The sequence below is a fragment of the Lytechinus pictus genome, chromosome 15 (assembly GCF_037042905.1).
Source record: "Lytechinus pictus isolate F3 Inbred chromosome 15, Lp3.0, whole genome shotgun sequence".
Lineage (NCBI taxonomy): Eukaryota > Metazoa > Echinodermata > Echinoidea > Temnopleuroida > Toxopneustidae > Lytechinus > Lytechinus pictus.
This window is the reverse complement of record NC_087259.1, coordinates 12,435,214-12,454,867: the sequence shown is the minus strand read 5'-3', so window position 1 is coordinate 12,454,867 and position 19,654 is coordinate 12,435,214. Positions and strand designations below refer to the sequence as shown.

General features: G+C 34.4%; 1 protein-coding gene across 1 annotated transcript in view; it reads right to left on the bottom strand.

The window, feature by feature from the left end:
* Positions 1 to 1,192, bottom strand: part of LOC129277775 (histone-lysine N-methyltransferase EHMT2-like) — a 33,095-nt gene extending 31,903 nt beyond the window's left edge. Inside the window, exon 1 of the mRNA XM_064109962.1 lies at positions 913 to 1,192. Within this exon, the coding sequence (XP_063966032.1) occupies positions 913 to 945 (33 nt within the window). The 5' untranslated portion in view covers positions 946 to 1,192. The remainder of the gene's footprint in view (positions 1 to 912) is intronic.
* Between the last annotated feature and the right edge of the window lie 18,462 nt (positions 1,193 to 19,654).

The window sequence follows — 19,654 nt, the reverse complement described above, 5'->3', positions numbered from 1 at the left end:
AAAGTTTTAATTCAATGGTCGGTTATGTTTTTAAACATTATATCCAATGTGTGCAAGCAAGACGTAAACTTAAATGTGAAATTACATAGATCCAAAAATTTTGTGATAATTTCTATTTGCGGCATTTCATAGGGATATTTCTTAAATCATGGATGAAATGGGACTTTCATTTTGGAATGATCTAGAAACCTTTGTCTATTCAGTGACCTAAAATTATGCATATTTTTTATAAGAAAAAAATAAAAAGCATAGTGGGCACTATACAGATCTGGGTCCTGTAACACAAAGGTAAGGGATTAATTGTACGCTTGATTTTCATGATTGATTGTACATTGTAGTCAATGCAATCAATCGTAGAAAAATGTTCTATAAATTTTTTCCAACAATGGGGATGACAATAGGGGTGTTAAAATAATTTCAATTCGTTTAATTGAACTATATAGTTCACCAAAACTTTGCACATGCATTATTTAATAGCCAAGAAACAAGCAGAGAGATCAAAATTTTAATCATAAATTTACATGAGATTCCCTTTAATAATTCAACTTTTAGGCCTACTCATGAAATGTCAAGCAAAAGAAAGAAAGAAAATGGAATCTTGCCCACTCACTGAAAATTTTCACCTAATATCAATACATGTATACCCATTTCTCATTCATTCACTCATTTACTCACTCAATCACATCACTAACTCACCCACTCACTCACCCACACACCCACTCACTCATTCATCCATTATAGCCCGAGCATCACAGAACTAAACAAGTAAAAATTAAAACATTTCTATTTTTCCTCATATATATTACACAACATATAAACATCATGTGCACTTAACATCCCAACATATGTTACATTACACTAACATGTTTGATATTCATTTTGCAAATGATATGCATAAATTAGCATACATACCACATATCTATAAATCCTTCCCCTCGTCTTCATTCTGAATATGTTGCAGGAATTACCAATCTTAGCTCAGTTTAAATAAAAAATAAAAGAGTTGAAATCTGCATTCCCATTAAACAAATGCAAAAACAAGCAACTGGTATATCACTCTTACTCCACTGTGAACGTGAATTAAAATCCAAGGGCAAGCCTATAGCACACAATTACCATCTTTCCTCAACTGGCGGGACTTTTATTTTATTTTGTTTTACAATAGATTCTCTCACATGTATTGACCCAGCGCAAGTGTATACCACTCCTACACACAGAGTACATACATGTACAAAGGGATACCACTCTGATACTCTCATACACACACTCTCACACACATGCTCAGTCATTCATGAAATGTACGAACCATGGGCAACACATAACCCCAGCACACTATAAAAGGCAGCTTCCCCTGAGCTCAGAGCACAACCCTGGAAACAAAGAGGGCAAGGGAAGTTGCCAATTTGAGGACCCGATCCCTATCGTGAGAAGGACCATGGCTCATGTTTTTGTCTTCTGAATGTAAAATCAAGCTTGACAGTCAATACATCCATAAAATGGTTGCCAAAGTGGCTTATACTACGCTTTCCCTAACAGAATACAAGCAAAATAAATATAGAAATAACTTTCAAGCTAAATATAGGGTTAATTAATAAGAGCAATAGCGCTGTATGTCTAATGGTCTCCCATGGAAATTCACAGTAGACTATGAGCTACATCTAATTTACATATATGGATTAATAAATAATTTAGTCTAGAAATCTTGTGTGATGATATTGACAATGTTATGGCAACCATGATTAAAATAATCAATCAATACAGTTTCAGTAAGTTTGTCATTGAATGAAAGATCACAGTTGGATAGAAGAGAATAAAGATAGACATGGCAACCATAAAGGAAGTTCCTGTGTGTTTCAGTGCCTCGAGAGGTACAAAATTTTATTTTTAACACAACAAACTCAAGACAAACATGTACTTAAAGGGATGGTCCGGGCTGAAAATATTTATATCTTAATAGAGTAAAATTCACAGAGCAAAATGCTGAAAATTTCATCGAAATCGGATGACAAAAAACAAAGTTATTGAATTTTAAAGTTTATCAATATTTTGTGAAAACAGTTTAATATATGCACATCGTCATGAATATTCATTAGGTGGGATGACGATGTCACATTCCCACTTTCCTTTTTGTTACGTTATTACATGAAATCATAAATGTTTCATTTTTTCATACATGTGTATTAAAATGATGTGTCTCTATTATGATGAAATAAGTTGCGGCAATAAATAACTAATGCACTTAATCAGTTGTAAATCCAATTGTAGTTCTTGGTAGAAAAAATTTTGAATAAACATAATTTCATATAATAAAATACAAAAGAACAAGTGGGGATATGACATCATCAGCCCACCTAATGAATATTCATAAAGACATGCCTAGAACTGTTTCACCGGAATAATGCAAATCTTTAAAATTAAATAACTTTGTTATTTGTGATCCGATTTTGATCAAATTTTCAGCATTTTGCTCTGTGAATTCTACTCTATTTATTGAGATATATTTCCAGCCTGGACCATCCCTTTAACTGTACATTTTAGGTTATATTGACATCAAAAAGGAAATTGAAATAAAAAATACTTTAATTGGTTTTAATTTCCACCCTATTGAAGGCTTTACTTGAAGTGAAAAATGAATTAATCAATCATACACAAATGGAAAGCTAATAAGTTACAAAAATAGAACGAAACGCCAGTTTCATGTATCTTTACAGCTTACCAGCCGAGTATTTCTTTTAGAAATATTCCTCTTCACAAACATTGGAAATGGGTATCATTGTGCTATTTTGTAAGGTTTCTATGGCATGATCATTATAAGGAGGGAGTTGTCATTAAGGAGATTATTTTCTTCTTTTCCAGATTACAAATTAAAATATTTTTAAACGGTTTGGGAAGGAAAATGTCTTTGGAACTATTTAGTGATTAAAAGAACATTAAAGGGATACTCCAGGCTGAAAATATTTATATCTCAATGAATAGAGTAAAATTCAGAGCAAAATGCTGAAAATTTGATCAAAATCGGATAATAAAGATATTGAATTTCAAAGATTTGCATTATTCCGGTGAAACAGTTCTAGGCATGTCTTCATGAATATTCATTAGGCGGGCTGATGTCATATCCCCACTTGCTCTTTTGTACTTTATTATATGATATCAGGTTTATTCAAAAATTTTCTACTAAGAACTAAAACAATTGGTTTGACAACTAATTAAGTACATTAGTTATTTATTGCTGCAACTTATTTCATCATACTGGAGACACATGTATGAAAAAAATGAAACAAGTATGATTTCATGTAATAACATAAGAAAAAGGAAAGTGGGGATGTGACATCATCAGCCCACCTAATGAATATTCATGACGACGTGCATATAACCTTTTTCACAAAATATTGCTTAACTTTAAAATTCAATAACTTCGTTGTTATCCGATTATGATGAAATTTCAGCATTTTGCTTCGTGAATTTTACTTTATTTTTTTTTATATTTAGATATATTTTCAGCCCGGAGCATCCCTTTAACCCACAGCTTTACACCACATTTTTAAGAATTCCTTCTCTTTCCTTTTACATGTATTTGGCCACAACTGATGTTATGTAATTATTTTATTTACAAACTCAATACAGTACAAACTCAGTTTACCCACATTGTACTGCACTCAACCCAGGTGAGGTAAATGGGTACCGGCAGGAGGTAATTCCTCAAAAGCTGTGCGCACCAAAATCGGTAGACTAGCTTAGCCAGGGTAATATAGGAGTGCCTTGAGCACCTAGCAAAGGTGGATATGTGTGCAATACAAATCGTATATTATTATTTACAGATCAGGAGAAAGCTTTGCAATAATATGTGTATATAGCCGTTTATTTTATCCTAATATGGTCTTTAAAAAACATCACATGTAGATCCCTTTATCATCAACATGAATATTGAAAGCAACTTTGTAATCTATAGTAACTCCCATGGCACCAAAAGCTAAAATAAAAATACAATATACTGGATGGCTCAGAATGGAATACCAGAGATATTCCAAGAGTTAGTGCCCTACGAGTGGAATTTATCTGGTATTCCATGAAGTAAAGCCATCCAATATTATTATTACTACAGTGTATCTATCCCATCCCCTCACCCAAAAAATAAAGGAGGAAAAATTTTTATTGAGAAAGTACTGTTACCTACCACACTACCACAATCAGCTACATGTATGTGATAAGACCTCAATTCATAAGATCAATTTGGTCAAATAAATGTGACTTTATGTAGTTCATTACGACGTCATTGCATTCTTTGTTGGCTTACATGTATGCGTGCATGCAAATTAGACTGTTCAATACTAGGGCAGAGTTGTTACATTTAAAACATTGTTTAACTATTGTTTATAAAAAACATCACTTGAAATCAACTTTTTTTCATGCGAGCAGCGATCTCAGAATATGACATCTATTCATTCAATGAATCAGAAATTTCACATTTTACATCTTTAAATTCATGAAATGGCCATCTATTTTCCATATTTTCTTGAAATTGTTTTGATGTAGTTGGAAACTACTGAAAAAATGAAGAATATTCACCTCTTTCTTGACTCTGAAATAACGTTTTATGATGGTACAATCTGTAAATATTGTAGTCCCACATGTGTTAATGTTGCAACAGCACGAAAGTCTACATGTGGGACTCGCGGGGGGGGGGGGGGGGGGTTACTTAGTATAAATGTACGATGCATATGTGCCATGGTCGAGACTCCCCATTTTCAGCCTAAATTTCCATTCCTGAGCATCACCAATTTTTAATTGAAAGCCATAGAAATTCGTATTTTTTCCCAGTTCCAGAGACCCTCAAATTTGTGTCTCTCATTCCAGAGCGTTTTTCATTTTCTAGACAGTTGCCAACTAAATAAAAAAAAAATAAAGGAAATGTGGAAAATAGATGCCCATTTCATGAATTTATAGATGCAAAATATTTTTAGCAATTTTGATGAAGTTAAATTTTTTTTTACTAGTTTTTTTAGAACCCCTGCCGCTTCAACGAAAATGTCCATTAATATCAATAGCTTTTGAATATTTTTCAAAATAAATGTAATGACTCGGGCCTATTTTTTTTTTGGGGGGGGGGAGAATCGATCACAGTTTCATGAATAAAGAGTTGTAAAATGTGAAATTTCAGCAACTTTTGGGGAAGGTTTTTCCCCCCTTAAGCCCTAGATCATTATACAGAAAACCGGTTGTCAAAACGGTCATTTGAACGGCGCTTAAACGTTTTGAGTCGGCCCTTATTTATAAGCATGAAAAATAAGTACCCCCGAAATAAAAATGGTGGAACTTTTAATAAAAATTACTTGGTCAGTGTTCCTTCACTTCTAATGACAGTAAGCAACAATTATGAGAGAAACGCTCAAAATGTGATTGTTACATACCATAAATATAGGTCATATAAATAACCAATCACATTTATGCAAACTAGACGGACATCTATTAGATACTGAAAATCGCCAATGCATGTACATGTACATGTAGGCACATTGCTTGCTTGGGAATGAACACCTGTCTTTCCAACAGAAGGCAAAGTGCTTATTTTGCTAAATATATAGCAATTACTCGTTCCCTAAAAGAATCATTATGCACATATTTTTTCTTCAAACAGTTGGGGAGACATTTTGTTAAATTTCTGTTCAAACCCATTTTATGACTTACAATTCAAAGTGAAATCAATCAAAACTTAAATCAACACTATGCACTTCATAAATGTCTGATTTTAATTAATAACTCTCACACACTGCAGTTACACGCAACTCAAATTTTAATAAAATTTTCTAGGTTATGCTTTTTATATATATTTTTTTTAATGCTATTAATATCAATGCTTTTGTCGGGATGGAATTTATTTTGGGGAATTATTTTCTTTTTTTACCCTCCAGGGAAGGATTTCAACATTTGTAATATGACCACTTGTCATTTTCATTGGATAAGAAGAAAAGGTGTCTGTTACTATAGCAACTGCCAGATAACATATTGAAACACCCCCCCCCCTCTGGTCTCTTCAATCGTTTTGGGACATGCACATGTAACCCTGAATTAGCCAAGTACTGTACTATCATCATCGCCATCATTGATGTATACATGTAGGCCTACTGTTAAAACAGTGTCAATGCTTGAACATATATAAATACTCCTAATGAAAACATGGATGAAAAGCAATTTTAACTTTTGCTTCCTACACTAGATAATGAAGACATCTAATTGCAGCCTATACATGCACTCAGTATGTGTACAGTAGTAGTAGTACACACACACACACACAAATGAAGACAGCCTATGCACATCAATTGAGCAGCCTCACTTACACACACAGACACGCTAAAATGGGTACTAACATGTATCAGGGGTCACTATTCATTGCTATGAATACACTCCATGCTTATCCTATTGATCAGTAGTGCAAAGAACAGGGTGCCAATTTGAGGAGCAAATCACTACTGCTTGTTGGCTATGGAATACAAAAATCAATGTGAATATGGGTAATTTCAACAAACTTCTCTGATGTTACTTACATAATGTATATTTAATTGCTAATAAGTGAGGGTATGAAAAACAGACAGCCTTATATGCTTTTCACACTGCACTTTTTGTCCTAAATTGGTGGGGCTAAGGGGGGGTCTTAGCCCCACCAATTTCCCGGGGTTAAGCTTAGCCCACTTCGTTTTCACACTACGTTTTAGCAAAGTGGGCTAGCACGGTAAATTGTACGGTACTATCTGGCCCTGCAAAAAAGCAGGGTTAGCCGGCTTATTGTGGTGCTAAGAGATGCAGTGTGAAACGAAACAGGGCTATAAAGCAAAAGCGGGGCTAAGCATTGGCCAATCACAGAAGTCGAAATTGCACGTTAATCGCGCTCTGTATGGTAAAATCATCAATATTTATGAGCTGTGTGATTGCCCGGGGTTAAGGCATTAACCCCGGCTAAGCAATAGTACGGGGTTAAAGGTAAATTCCAGTTCTGGTAACGATCTCAAAATGACTTTTTACAGAATCTAATATAATGACCACCCAAGTGTCTGTTTGTATGAATAAAAAATATGTGCCAAAGGATTCTGGAAGAAATTGTGTAATTGCTGAGAAATAAGCAAAATAAGCGCGGATTCGGTCACTTCCGTCGGGTCTTTATTCCAGCAATAATAATACACTGTCCCACGTGTGCCTATCTGTGTTGGCGATCTTCAGTGTGATCGATTTCAGCTTAGATTTTATGATTTCACAAAGTTCAGTTTATGTAACTGTACCAGATCTAGATCCACGATGATATAGTCATACTTAACCTTGGTTTTACAGACTTTCTCACGAAATTAGTGTTTTACTGCAACTACTGTAATTTAGCTTTAAGAAAGACAGTGTGAATCGAAAAAAAGATAGTATGGGGTTAAGGATAGTCCGGGGTTAAGGATAGTATGGGGTTAAGGAAATGCAGTGTGAAAAGCATATTTGTGTCATTTTCTGTTTATCTGTTTTTACTAACCAAGGATATAGGCATAAGTGTACAACTGAGTGTGACTAAAAGTAAAACCAACCGCATTTTCATATTTCTGCTATTGCACTTGTTGATGAGTCATGACATATAAGCAATGCTGTTTTCAACTGGAACACAATCTGATATGCTCTTTATTGTGAACCCAAAAAATTGTTAGAATATGGAATTTCACTTTTCAGCATGTTTTATTTCATTTCATTTCCATAGACGTCCAACATTTACAATTGGTTTCATACATTTCAATATACAATTACAAATATAAGCAAGAAAACATCCACATTATGAACTCTAATTGGTTGCAGCATTTTAATCTACGAGCAGATAGTCTACATGTCTAAGAGGGGTTTCAGATGAGCGCAGAATACGTCATTTGAAAGCTGAATTGTAATGACGCTTGAATTATCTTCTGTTTACACCACTGAGAAGGCTTCACGATACTGCTGTTTTGCGTTTCACACAGATAAGACTAAAGAGGTGTGGCTTCTTTTGGGTACCCAATCGATCACTTGTGCAGAGCCAAATTGGCCAACAGAACAAAAAATAGCACGTTTTTCTGCGGAAGTGGTTGAAAGATCATCGTAAGCTCCACCCCCACAATTACTTTTTGATTATCATTTGAATTGCACATCCCAAACTAAGCTATTTTGCATTCACACGCTCAAACTGCGTCATTTGAATGATGCAAAGTGTGAGCGTGTGAAACCCCTCTTCACTAACTTTGTTTACTATCGATTCCATCTAATTACCCTTTAGTCGAACCATCACTTGGTGTAACACACAGGTAGTGCGATTTCCACTTCTACTTATAGTTATTACATGTACTAGTTAATTATTAATCAATCCAAATGAAGACTACTTGGTGTTGGATGAAGTGGACAATAAGAAAAAATCAGTATAGTGATATTGGAAATTGGACAAAATGGTAAATTAGCTAAATGGCAGTTACAGCAACTGGTTTAGATAGTATGAAAGGATTGTTAAGGCCTCCCATCTCATAACTTATACTGCAAAGTTTCAGTACAGACTCTGATTAGGTCATTTGTCCACTTGTCAAACAAAAGCCAACACATTTCTTCAGACCAGAATATGCAAAATAAATCTGATATTAAGTCAAAATTTGTCAACTGGTACAGATTTCTGTGGTCCAAAAAGATTTGACTAAAGGATGAGTCGCATGGTATCGCACAGCTCAAAAAAAGAGTCACAATCTACAAAGCTTATATTAGGCCCTTAATGGAGTATGCATATCCGATTTGGGCTGAAGCTGGTACCAGTGTACCCCAGTGAACTCACACTTCTTGAAAGGTTAGAGCGGAAAGCACTCCGCCTCCCGAGAATTGAAGACCCTTCCAAAGTTGGGCTTTATCCACTCGAGCACCGGTGAAATGTTGCATCTCTCTGTACCTTCTACCGTCACTTCTTCCTGAAACTATTACCTGAAAGTCTGAAACCATCCGTTGAGTTGTCTGGAATTCTTTCCCCCTTGGCCCCCAATGTCCGTTTCACGCGCTCTACTGCAGCTGCCCACCCCTTCAGAGTCACTGTCCCAATGTCAAATACTTCTCTTCATCAATTTTCATATATTCCACGGACGGCTCGGCTGTGGAATTCACTTCCCTCCAACACATTCCCTTTAGCTCCCAACATGGACAGATTTAGGGTAAATTCATATCTAATTAGCATGATGTAAAACCTTGTACTTTTAATTTACCGGTAATTACGTTTTTTACGTGGCAGTCATGGGCCACTTTTCATCATTTTATGATGGCCACATCAGGCCCAAAGGACAATCTAAAAAAAAAAAAAAAAACTTTCCATTTGAAGTGTTTCGTAGATCAATAGCTTCATATATATTCTTATTTTCCACAGGACATAATTTCGAAAATCAAATTTGAAACTTTGAATTTCACCAATTTAAAAAGGATTTGTGTGCACATCTTTGAGAGCATTTCATCTTAAACATTTTCTCACTTTCTTTTTTAGGACATGCACAGGGTATTGAGAAATACATCTACATCAAAGATGGGTGTAGGACTAGAGTACATGCAAAATTTATGTAATGTTTTTATTTTAATGATTTACTTTTTCTTTATATTACCATTTCTAATCAACTATCAAATTTATTCATGTATTTCATATGTTTATCCATCATTTGAATAAGAAAGTTTAATTGAATCAAAGAAGAAATTTCTAACAAGCAGAATGCTGAAAATTCCATCACAATCAGATGTAAAATAAGGAAGTTATATTTCAAAGTTCCGCTTTAGTGACATGCAAATGTGTGACATCATGCAATGATGTCACTCACTCACCATTTCTTTATTGTTTGAATTTATACAATTTAGTTTTGACAATAATCATCCTCTTCATTGAACAAAAAAAAAACCAATGGTAATTCCACATGTTTAGAGAGGAATAAAACTTTGTTTCACATGACAAATCAAAGACAATAAAAATATTTCATATGTCAAAAAATAAAAAACAAAAGAAATAGTGAGAGATGTCAGACTCTTTCATTTGCATAACACTTACATGTACTTGTGCCTGTTTTGTGAAAACTATTAAAGCAAAACTATAAAATATCACAACTTTCTTATTCTACATCTGACTTGGGTGAAATTTTCAGTGTTATATTTTATTTTACTCTTTTTATTCAAATCAACTTTGTGTGTTGTAGCAGAACTCTCCTTAAAAAAAATCCAAATATAAATTTCCTTTTGGACAAAAAAATTGAATGAAAATGAAATTGAAACCAATTCTTTTATTTACATGACACACTTCGGATGAAAACCTCATTTGAGAAATAGTTTACACTAGAATACCTGCTAAACAAAAATTAATTTTACCTTGCCTGGTGGGTGTTTCATAAAGCTATTTGTAAGTTAAGAGTAACTTTAAAGACGATTTGTAAACCTTTCTTACGCGCTAAATAATCACTAATGAACATTTAATGGTGAATATCATTTACCACAATAAAGGATCACCAGTCGCTCTTAAAGTCGTTCTTAACTTAGAAACAGCTTTATGAAACGGCCTCCTGAGCTTGACTTTATATGTATTTAATATGTATTGCTATTTCTTTGAAAGTATCTGGAAATGAATACTGACTGGGAAAAAACTTGAAAGCAAAGACAGATCAGATGAAAATATCATTTATTTTCATTAGATTTCAACAAATCAGAAAATGGAAAAAAAAATAAAAAATTGTCAGAACAAGTTCCTGATCTCCATTAAACTTAAAGGTCAAGTCCACCGCAGGAAAATTTCATCAAAATCGGATGTAAAATAAGAAAGTTATGACATTTTAAAATTTCGCTTATTTTTCAAAAAACAGTGATATGCACAACTCAGTGACATGCAAATGAGACAGTCAATAATGTCCCTCACTCACTATTTCTTTTGTTTTTTATTGTTTGAATTACATGTATACAATATTCCATTTTTTTTACAAATTTGACAATATGGACCAACTTGACTGAACCATATGGTATTAAACAATGCTAATTCCACATGTTCAGGGAGGAATTATTGTTTCACTTGACATGAGGAGAAAATTAGAATATATCATATTTCATATAATAAAATACAAAAGAAATAGTGAGTGGATGCTGTCATCAGTCTCCTCATTTGTATACCAACCGGGATGTGCATACATGTATAATTGTTTTGTGAAATTAAGCGAAACTTAAAAATGTCATAACTTTCTTATTTTACATCCGATTTTGATGAAATTTTCAGTGTTATATTTGTTGGATTTTTCTCTTTTTATTCAAATAAACTTTTGGTTGGGGTGGACTTGTCCTTTAAGAGTTAATCCCCTGGTAGGAATTAATGAACACACATACCTGGGCTCCATTTCATACAGACTTGTAATGAGAAATGCACAATTGCTATTACAGTATCAACCAATCAAATAAAAAGATTTCAGTAGCTTTTCACTGTTAATGTAAATTAATTAAATTTTTTTTAACTGATATAGATCTATTGAACAAAGAAATTATTCCTCTGAAAAAAAAAGAAAGCAAATTTACAAGGCAACAATAGTCAAAACTGACTAGTTTGCCTAATTAAAATAACAACAACAACATATGTAATCATACAAATTTTATGAAACGGGTCTATGGATACATTACAGGGCTTCTCCATTCCATTCTTCTGGAGTAGCATCTGTCACCTTCTTTTCAGCAGGGGATGGGGATGGGGGGGGGGTGATAAAGTGGGATGGGCTTCAATTCATGAAATATTCTGCAGTGCAAGGGACATGTACATGTATGCCAGCATATTCCTTATCTTCCTTTAACTGCAGGAAGGTCCAATACTGAAACCTAAATGATCGACATCTAACCAAATATTTTGTTTTAGATGCTTGGGGTTATTTCAAAAATGCATTTAGGTTAACCCCATTTAGATTTATAAGTGAATTTCATTTGCCTCTACTGACGTCCTGCACAGGTAAGAAGGAATAGTAAAATATTTACACATCAATACATACTACATAGTACATGTACCTGTAGATATTAAGACAATGGATAATAAAATGCATTTAACAGATTTTAAAGTACAAATAAACATTAGCAACACACTGTGATACCTGCACACACAGACTACATTTTCAAATCTTTTACATAGTCATATCACATGGTTTCATTTGTCTATCAACCCCTTTTTCAGTTTTTTTAATAAGTTCATATTTATTTTCATATGAAATTTTTAAATACCTGCATATTTTCATGTAATTGTAATGATCAATAAATACACTAAAAAATGTTTAGATTTCATATCATCCACACCATACGACTTAACTGAAATTTATTTAGGATCACATTCAGTTTTTCACTAGGCCTAATAAGTTAAATATTTTCTGTGACAACACTTTTTTTTTGGGGGGGGGGGGGTCAACCAAGGCAAGCCCAATTAAGTGCAGTATCAGTCAGACATCTCATTTCTAGCCCATATTGCCATTCTAGGACCAGGTTATAAACAACTCTGCCTACGTGGTCTGAAATAGTGAAATACATGATTTCTGATGCAAATCCTTGACACAGCAACAGCCCTCACACTCTAATAAAGCTTAGCTTCCCAACCCAGGTCCGGATGTTGATGCTTCCATCACAGTCTCCAGTAGACGAAATTCACAGGTGTTTCATGGAGAGGCGTGACGCGCGCCACCCCGACCTTTGCCATCCATTGGATCGCTCCCGCTCCAATGCACTGGCTTTCGGATTGCATGCAATACATCACGTTGAAAATCAAGCGTGCTCGCGAGGAATACCGACGTAAACCACACGCTCGTACAACTCAAATTTAGCCAAAATCACACAATAACACCTCACATCAAACACTCACACCTCATCATTGATTATTCACTTACGAAAATATATTAGCATTTATCACGAAAACCATTCATTAGTGAAAATTAGCCCATTTTAAGCCCTCAATCCTCCTTACCTTTTCGTTAGTCGCCATGTTGAGCAGTGCGAGACCGGTCAAGCGCATGCGCAGTATGAAATCGGTTAAAACTTTACTTGAAGTTTGAAGAAGTTACCCCCGATAGCAAGAGAGACCATTATTTTACTGTATGCAAGAAAATAGTCTTGGGGGGGGGGGGGATTTCAACCTATATCTGGGTTGAAACATTCTAATTTTATTAAATGTGCGATAATCTGTTTGGAGATCATGTCACATTTATGGACAGCAACAAAATGTTAAGATGGCAAATTTAGAAAAAAGGATCAAAGTCCACCCCGGGAGGCACCCCAACAAAAGTTGATTTTGAGAAAAAGATAGAGAAAAATAAAAGCATACGCCGAATACTTCATTGATATCGAATGTAACATAAGACAGTTATGATGTTTTACAATTTCGCTTATTTTTTACAAGACAGAAATGAGAGTGTCGATGATATCACTCACTCAATATTTATTTCATATATTATTGAATGAATACAATAGGCCTATTTCATTTTTTTTTCAGATTTGACAGGAAGGAAACTCTTTACTAAATCATAGAGCAATGGCCATTCACTTTCAGGGAGGAATTAAACCTGTTTCACTACGAAATTTTAAAGGAGAAATTTAAAATATGTTATATTTTACATTATACTAAAGATAGTGAACGACGTTATTAGTTTCCCCATTTGCATATATACCGAACAGGATGGGCACATGAAACTGATCTGTGATATAATTATACGCGAAACTTTAGCAAAAATGAAATCATATATTTTATTTACATACGATTCCGATCATATTTCCAGCGTTATGTGATTGTCCCTCTTTTTATTTAAATCATTTTTTATTCGGGTGAAACTGTTAGTGTGTAAAAAAAAATATTGGATAAAATTTTAACCAGCACGAGGGTAATTATGTGTCCAACCAACTTTGGGCAGTATTTTACCCAAAGCGGGAAGCATATTGTCCAGTAAGATTGAAAATAAGCAGCAATTACTTTAGAATGGGCAAAACTTTCATCACACTGGATAAATAAAAATGACCCAAAGAAATGGCCAATGTTGGTTGGACACATTACCCACATGGAGCATTTTTTACCCAATATTTTTAGAGCGTATAGGGTAAAAATATGTTAGTATAGAGAATATATATATTTTTTTACGCAAGACAGTAAACAATGATACTGACGTTACGATTCGTTAGTGATTTTGTTTTTAAATGGACCATGCGTATTTGCATTTCAGTGATTTATTTTAGTCTCTGGTCCCTCATTTTAATTATGGTTTGGGATCTCTGATCACGGGGGGGGGGGGGATGGTTGGGATATATCCCCCCCCCCCCAATATTTCAAGTGGGGGGGGGATGGCCTGTATTATCATCCCCCCCAATAATTTAGGGTAGAAAATTTATAATAATGATGATGAAAAAATGAAAAGTTTGATCATGATGATTATAGTGATGATTATAGTATGCCATCAATCAGTTTTTTTCCCTCGCAATTTGTGTATATTGTTATTAAATAAAAACATTCTTTCCAGGACTTTTGAACAGATGGGTGGAGGTTCAAAATGAAAAAGAATGAAATGTTTATGTATATGATATTTTTTAACACATGACATAAAAGGACCCCGACGAAAAACAACTTTTGTTGATAGGGTGATCCATCCCACCAGTGGTAATATGATCATATTTTTACAATTTTTAATAAGTGAAATCAATTAATGGTTTCAGAAAGAATAATCATTAAATTCTCTCTATTAAAGCGTATCTTCGGATATGAACATCGGATGTTTTTTTTTCATGTTATTGTTGTTATTGTTATGGACTTGAATAACTAAACTTGATTGATTTTTTCTTATTTTGGCAAAAAGAAATCTCTTTTGAGTTTGGAAAGGGATGACAGTTTTGCATTCTATATGAGCACACTCATGCGGTACGTAAATTTCATTTTAACACATATATTAGCTGATATAAATACACACTGATGGTTCAAGAAAATGTTGGAGAAATATCATAACATGACAGTTCAGTTTTGATTGTTTTTATGTTTGTTTTTGTTTCATGCACTTATAAAGCATTTAAAACATGTTAAAATCGTCTATAAGGAATGACGGTAAGCCCGATGGCGCACGAGAAGCCACACAGTTTGTAATTTGTGCTAGTCTTAATTTGTCCGAATCTGCATTTTATCATCATGCATTAAGAAGAAAAAAAGATATTGCCAGTCGGGTTAGATTTAAGAGAGAAGTTGTATACATCATGTTCAATAAACAGATCACTTTGTACATGGTCCAGACAATTTTTGTCATTTTTTCTTTCGTATGAGTTTAGAATAGGCTTACTTGTAACACAAATTGAATTTTCAAAAAAATTATATAAGTACAGTACACTGCAACAATGAAAGAATTTCCAAGAACACAGTGGCGTAACTACGGGGGGCATGGGGGCACGTGCCCCCCCCCCCCAATCGGCTGGCCAAAAAAAAAAAAACGGGGAAGAGGAGAAAGGAAGAGAAACGTAGTGGAAATGAAGAAATTATTGTTCATTATAATGTTATATTATAATAATATTATGTTATAATACATAAGAAACATTTTTTCATAACTTTATTTTGCTCAGGCCTAGATGTCTTCATTGTTCCCAGTACTCGCATTGTCTGTTTAACGTTTTTAAGTCAATATACACCAAATATATTTCCTCGCACTTCGACTTATTATTGTTTTATATAGTGACATATGGTTCTTTTTCATGACTACTTAAAGTGATTGCCCCATTTTAAGGTGTTAATATAAAACATTTCCTGTCCGTGCTTACGTTCGCACTAGTAGATTGGTGAGATATGTCTGCTCTTCATGAATTCCTAAAAATCAGTCCTTAAAATGTCCCTTTTTCTGATCTGAATATCAAAAATTTTCAGCTCGCGCTTCGCGCTCGCATCATTTGTTTAGTGAAATACGTATCGTATGGTCTTAGTGAATTCTTACAAACAGGCCTTAGAATGCCTCTCTTCAGGTCTGAATATCCTAAATTTTCAGCTCGCGCTTCGCGCTCGCAATATTTGATGAGTGAGATGCGTATTATCATGATTACAATGACTACAAAAAGTGCTTCATGTGTTTAGATGTAGCAAAATCAGCAAGCGCTTTGCACTCGCATTAGATGACTCTGGTGAGATATGTATACTCTTAATGGATTCCTAAAATATAGTCCTTAACATGTCCTTGTTTGGGGTCAATATTTACAAAAATTTCAGCTCGCGCTTTGCGCTCGCATTGTTTGTTTAGCGAGACATGCAGGTATGTATCATGATTACAAAAATTCGCTTATAATGTCCTTTTTTGGTCTGCATATCAAAAATGTTCAGCTCGCGCTTCGCGCTCGCATTATTTGAGCAGTGAGATACATATCCGTTTAATGGCACTGTCCTTAAAATGTCCCTATTAGGTCAGGATATCTAGCAACTGAGCGCGCTTCGCGCGCTCACTAAGTGACTCAAAAATTTTGCTGGTGCCCCCCCCCCCAATGCCGTGACTCACGGTACGCCACTGCAAACACCATGCATATCAACCACTCCCAAATGTCCTAACTTGTGATTTTAGTGGGGGTAATGTTGAAAGATCCCCATCCACAAGAACATTTGTGTCAATCATCCCCCCCAACCAAGAATACCGATCGACACCCATGGAAATAAGTGAATCCATGGATGTCGATCCAGGGGGAGGGGGTTCGGGTGGGGATATATCCCCCAATGTATCAGGTAGGGGGATTGCTTGTTTTATCATTCCCCCAATGATTTAGGTTCGAACATCATATTTACATACGATTAATCATAAGATGATGATGATAATAATAATAACAATAGTAGTAGTAGTAGAAGTAGTAGTAGTAATAGTATATATATAGTACACTGTAAAAAATGAAGTGCTAATTTAGCACTTACAGTGCTTGTATAGTGACTGCACTACGAGTGCTGATTTTTTAGTTCAAATTAAAAAATCAGCACTCGTATAGTGCAGTCACTATACAAGCACTAAATAGCACTTCATTTTTTACAGTGTAGTAATAGTAGTATAGTAGTAGTAGTAGTAGTAGTAGTAGTAGTAGTAGTAGTAGTAGTAGTAGTAGTAGTAGTAGTAGTAGTAGTAGTAGTAGTAGTATAATAATGATAATAATAATAATAATAATGATAATAGGCCTAATGATAACAACAATGATTATAATGGTGATGGTAGTGATGGTTATCATAATTTGGCGTTTCCATGAATAACGGACTCATTCATGACAATCAATCACCGTGTTGCGGGTGATATTATCGCCTCATTTCTGGTGATGGGGAATCGCGTACGTGTGTTATCAGCCCCAATAATTTGAGGTCGAACATGATAATATTTATGATGAATCATAATTACGACAAGTGATAAGAGTACATGCTGACTGATCGTAACGTTAACGCTCACTGTCGTATATTAGTCTGCTGGCACAGACCCTTGGTTTTCGCAATTCGCATAGTGCATAATGCGGAGTCTGAAGTAGTGAGACTAGATTCACTATGTGGCTGACACCGACTGAGCCTTTGGCGTCTATTATAGTCTTTACTCTAGACATGTTATTGGTTAAACTTAAAGTATCAAATATGAGTCTGTGCTTGCAGACTAGTCGTATATAAATGATGACCATCATTTATAAATCTCTGAATTTGCTCATGTATATTATATTGAATGAAACCAATATAGAAACATATAGATTGGGAACTAAAAAATAGAATAACAATGTTATTCTATTTTTTAGTTCCCAATATTGAATGAAACCAATAAAGAAACATATAGATTGGGAACTAAAAAATAGAATAACAATTGGGAACTAAAAAATAGAATAACAATGTTATTCTATTTTTTAGTTCCCAATCTATATGTTTCTATATTGGTTTCATTCAATATAATATACATGAGCAAATTCAGAGAGTATGTCATGCTCATGATTTTATACATGACATTATCTTTTTAGATTTATTTTTTTTAACCCATCCCTGTGGTCTAGTCGTTAGGGCACCGGCGTTCAAAGCTGTGGCCCGGGTTCGATTCCCGGCACAGACATTTTTTCGGAATCACCAATTTTCCAAAGGGCAGATAGCTCTGGTGAACTTTTATTTAAGCTACGCCTACCATTGTTCTCTACATTCATTTCTTACATTATATCTAAATAAAAGAGTTGCCAAAGCTGTTGTACATGTATAAGTTCTCACATCATCTATCTATCTATCTATCTATCATCCATAGCCCTATATGATGATCGAAAATTGCCTCCTCTTGCGACCCCTGGAAGCCTTTTGGGAAGAAAGTGATAAATTTCTTCATATAATATTTTTTTCAGATATTTCCTTATGTGGGATTCTTATTTGGGGGTAATACCCATCAATATCTATTAGATGAATTGTTACTTTTACAACAGAAAACGCTTTGTATTATTTATAGTTCTGCTTTCCGTTCTCACACGGACCCACTTTTCTTGAAAGTAAACTGTTGAAAGTCAAAAAACCTGTATTTATTTCAGTTAGGGCAATTCATGTATAGTTACAATAATAACGTACTTCCCCATATTTTTTATACCATGTTCCCTAAAAATCAATTTTATCATAACTACCCCACGAGACACTCTCACGAATTTCATATACCACTTTATAAAACTTTACTGGCCAATAATACGTTCATACAAATTCTGGAACTCCTAAAGACAGTGTCTCTTAAAATGCATTCAAACGTAACCTCAAACTTTTCCTGCTTTATTCCTACAATTCTTCGCAACGGAACTAACATTCATTATCATCTTGATAATCATCCTTACATTATTTTTTATTGCTTTATTTATTTTTTTAATATTGTCCAGTTATATCAACTTTCGTTTTATCACCAGATCAAGCTGGTCTGTGGTCAGCCCTTCCAATTTCTGACTTTTCCTCATTTTTTTCTTATATGCTTATCCATGTTATCGTGTTCTTCCTATTTTGTCCCGTCTCTTGTTTTGTCCCGTCTCTTGTTTTGTCTTGTCATTCCTTCTCTCTTCCTTTTCTTCTGTCTAATGCGCAATATATCCTTCATAGCGGAGACCACTTTGTGTGACTAGCCCTGCATCTGGCAATTTAAAATATGTTTATTATTCTGATTTGCACCTTTTCGTTCCTTCTCTTTTTTCTTTCTTGTATACGCATATATGATTAAGTCGACAATTTACTATATATTTTTTTTCATTTCCAAGGGGGTCCACACTTTACAAACATTGCTTTTAGTGGACCCCCCTCATTTCCATTTATATGCTCACTTTATTACGAGATAAGAATGTTTATCTGTAAAATTTCCCCGATTTATATTATTTTGTATTATGTTTGAATGGAAATGAAATAAAGAATTGAATTGAAAAATTGAGCTACATCATTGTTTCAGAAGTGATGAACTTTTTTTGCTCCAAATTTATTACCCTTAGACAAAACTGTTCTTCTGTCTGCTCCCTAATAGAAATATATACTTGGAAAATTCATAATTACACCATTATTTAGACACATTATCCTTATTTTGGGATTTTATACTTGTTACTCCAAAATGAAGTTTCTCAACTTAATCTTGGTGAGGGGGCGTTTTGTAAGGACTTGGCAGAATGTTACCAATTTCCATCCAAGCATTAAAGAAAAAGAAAT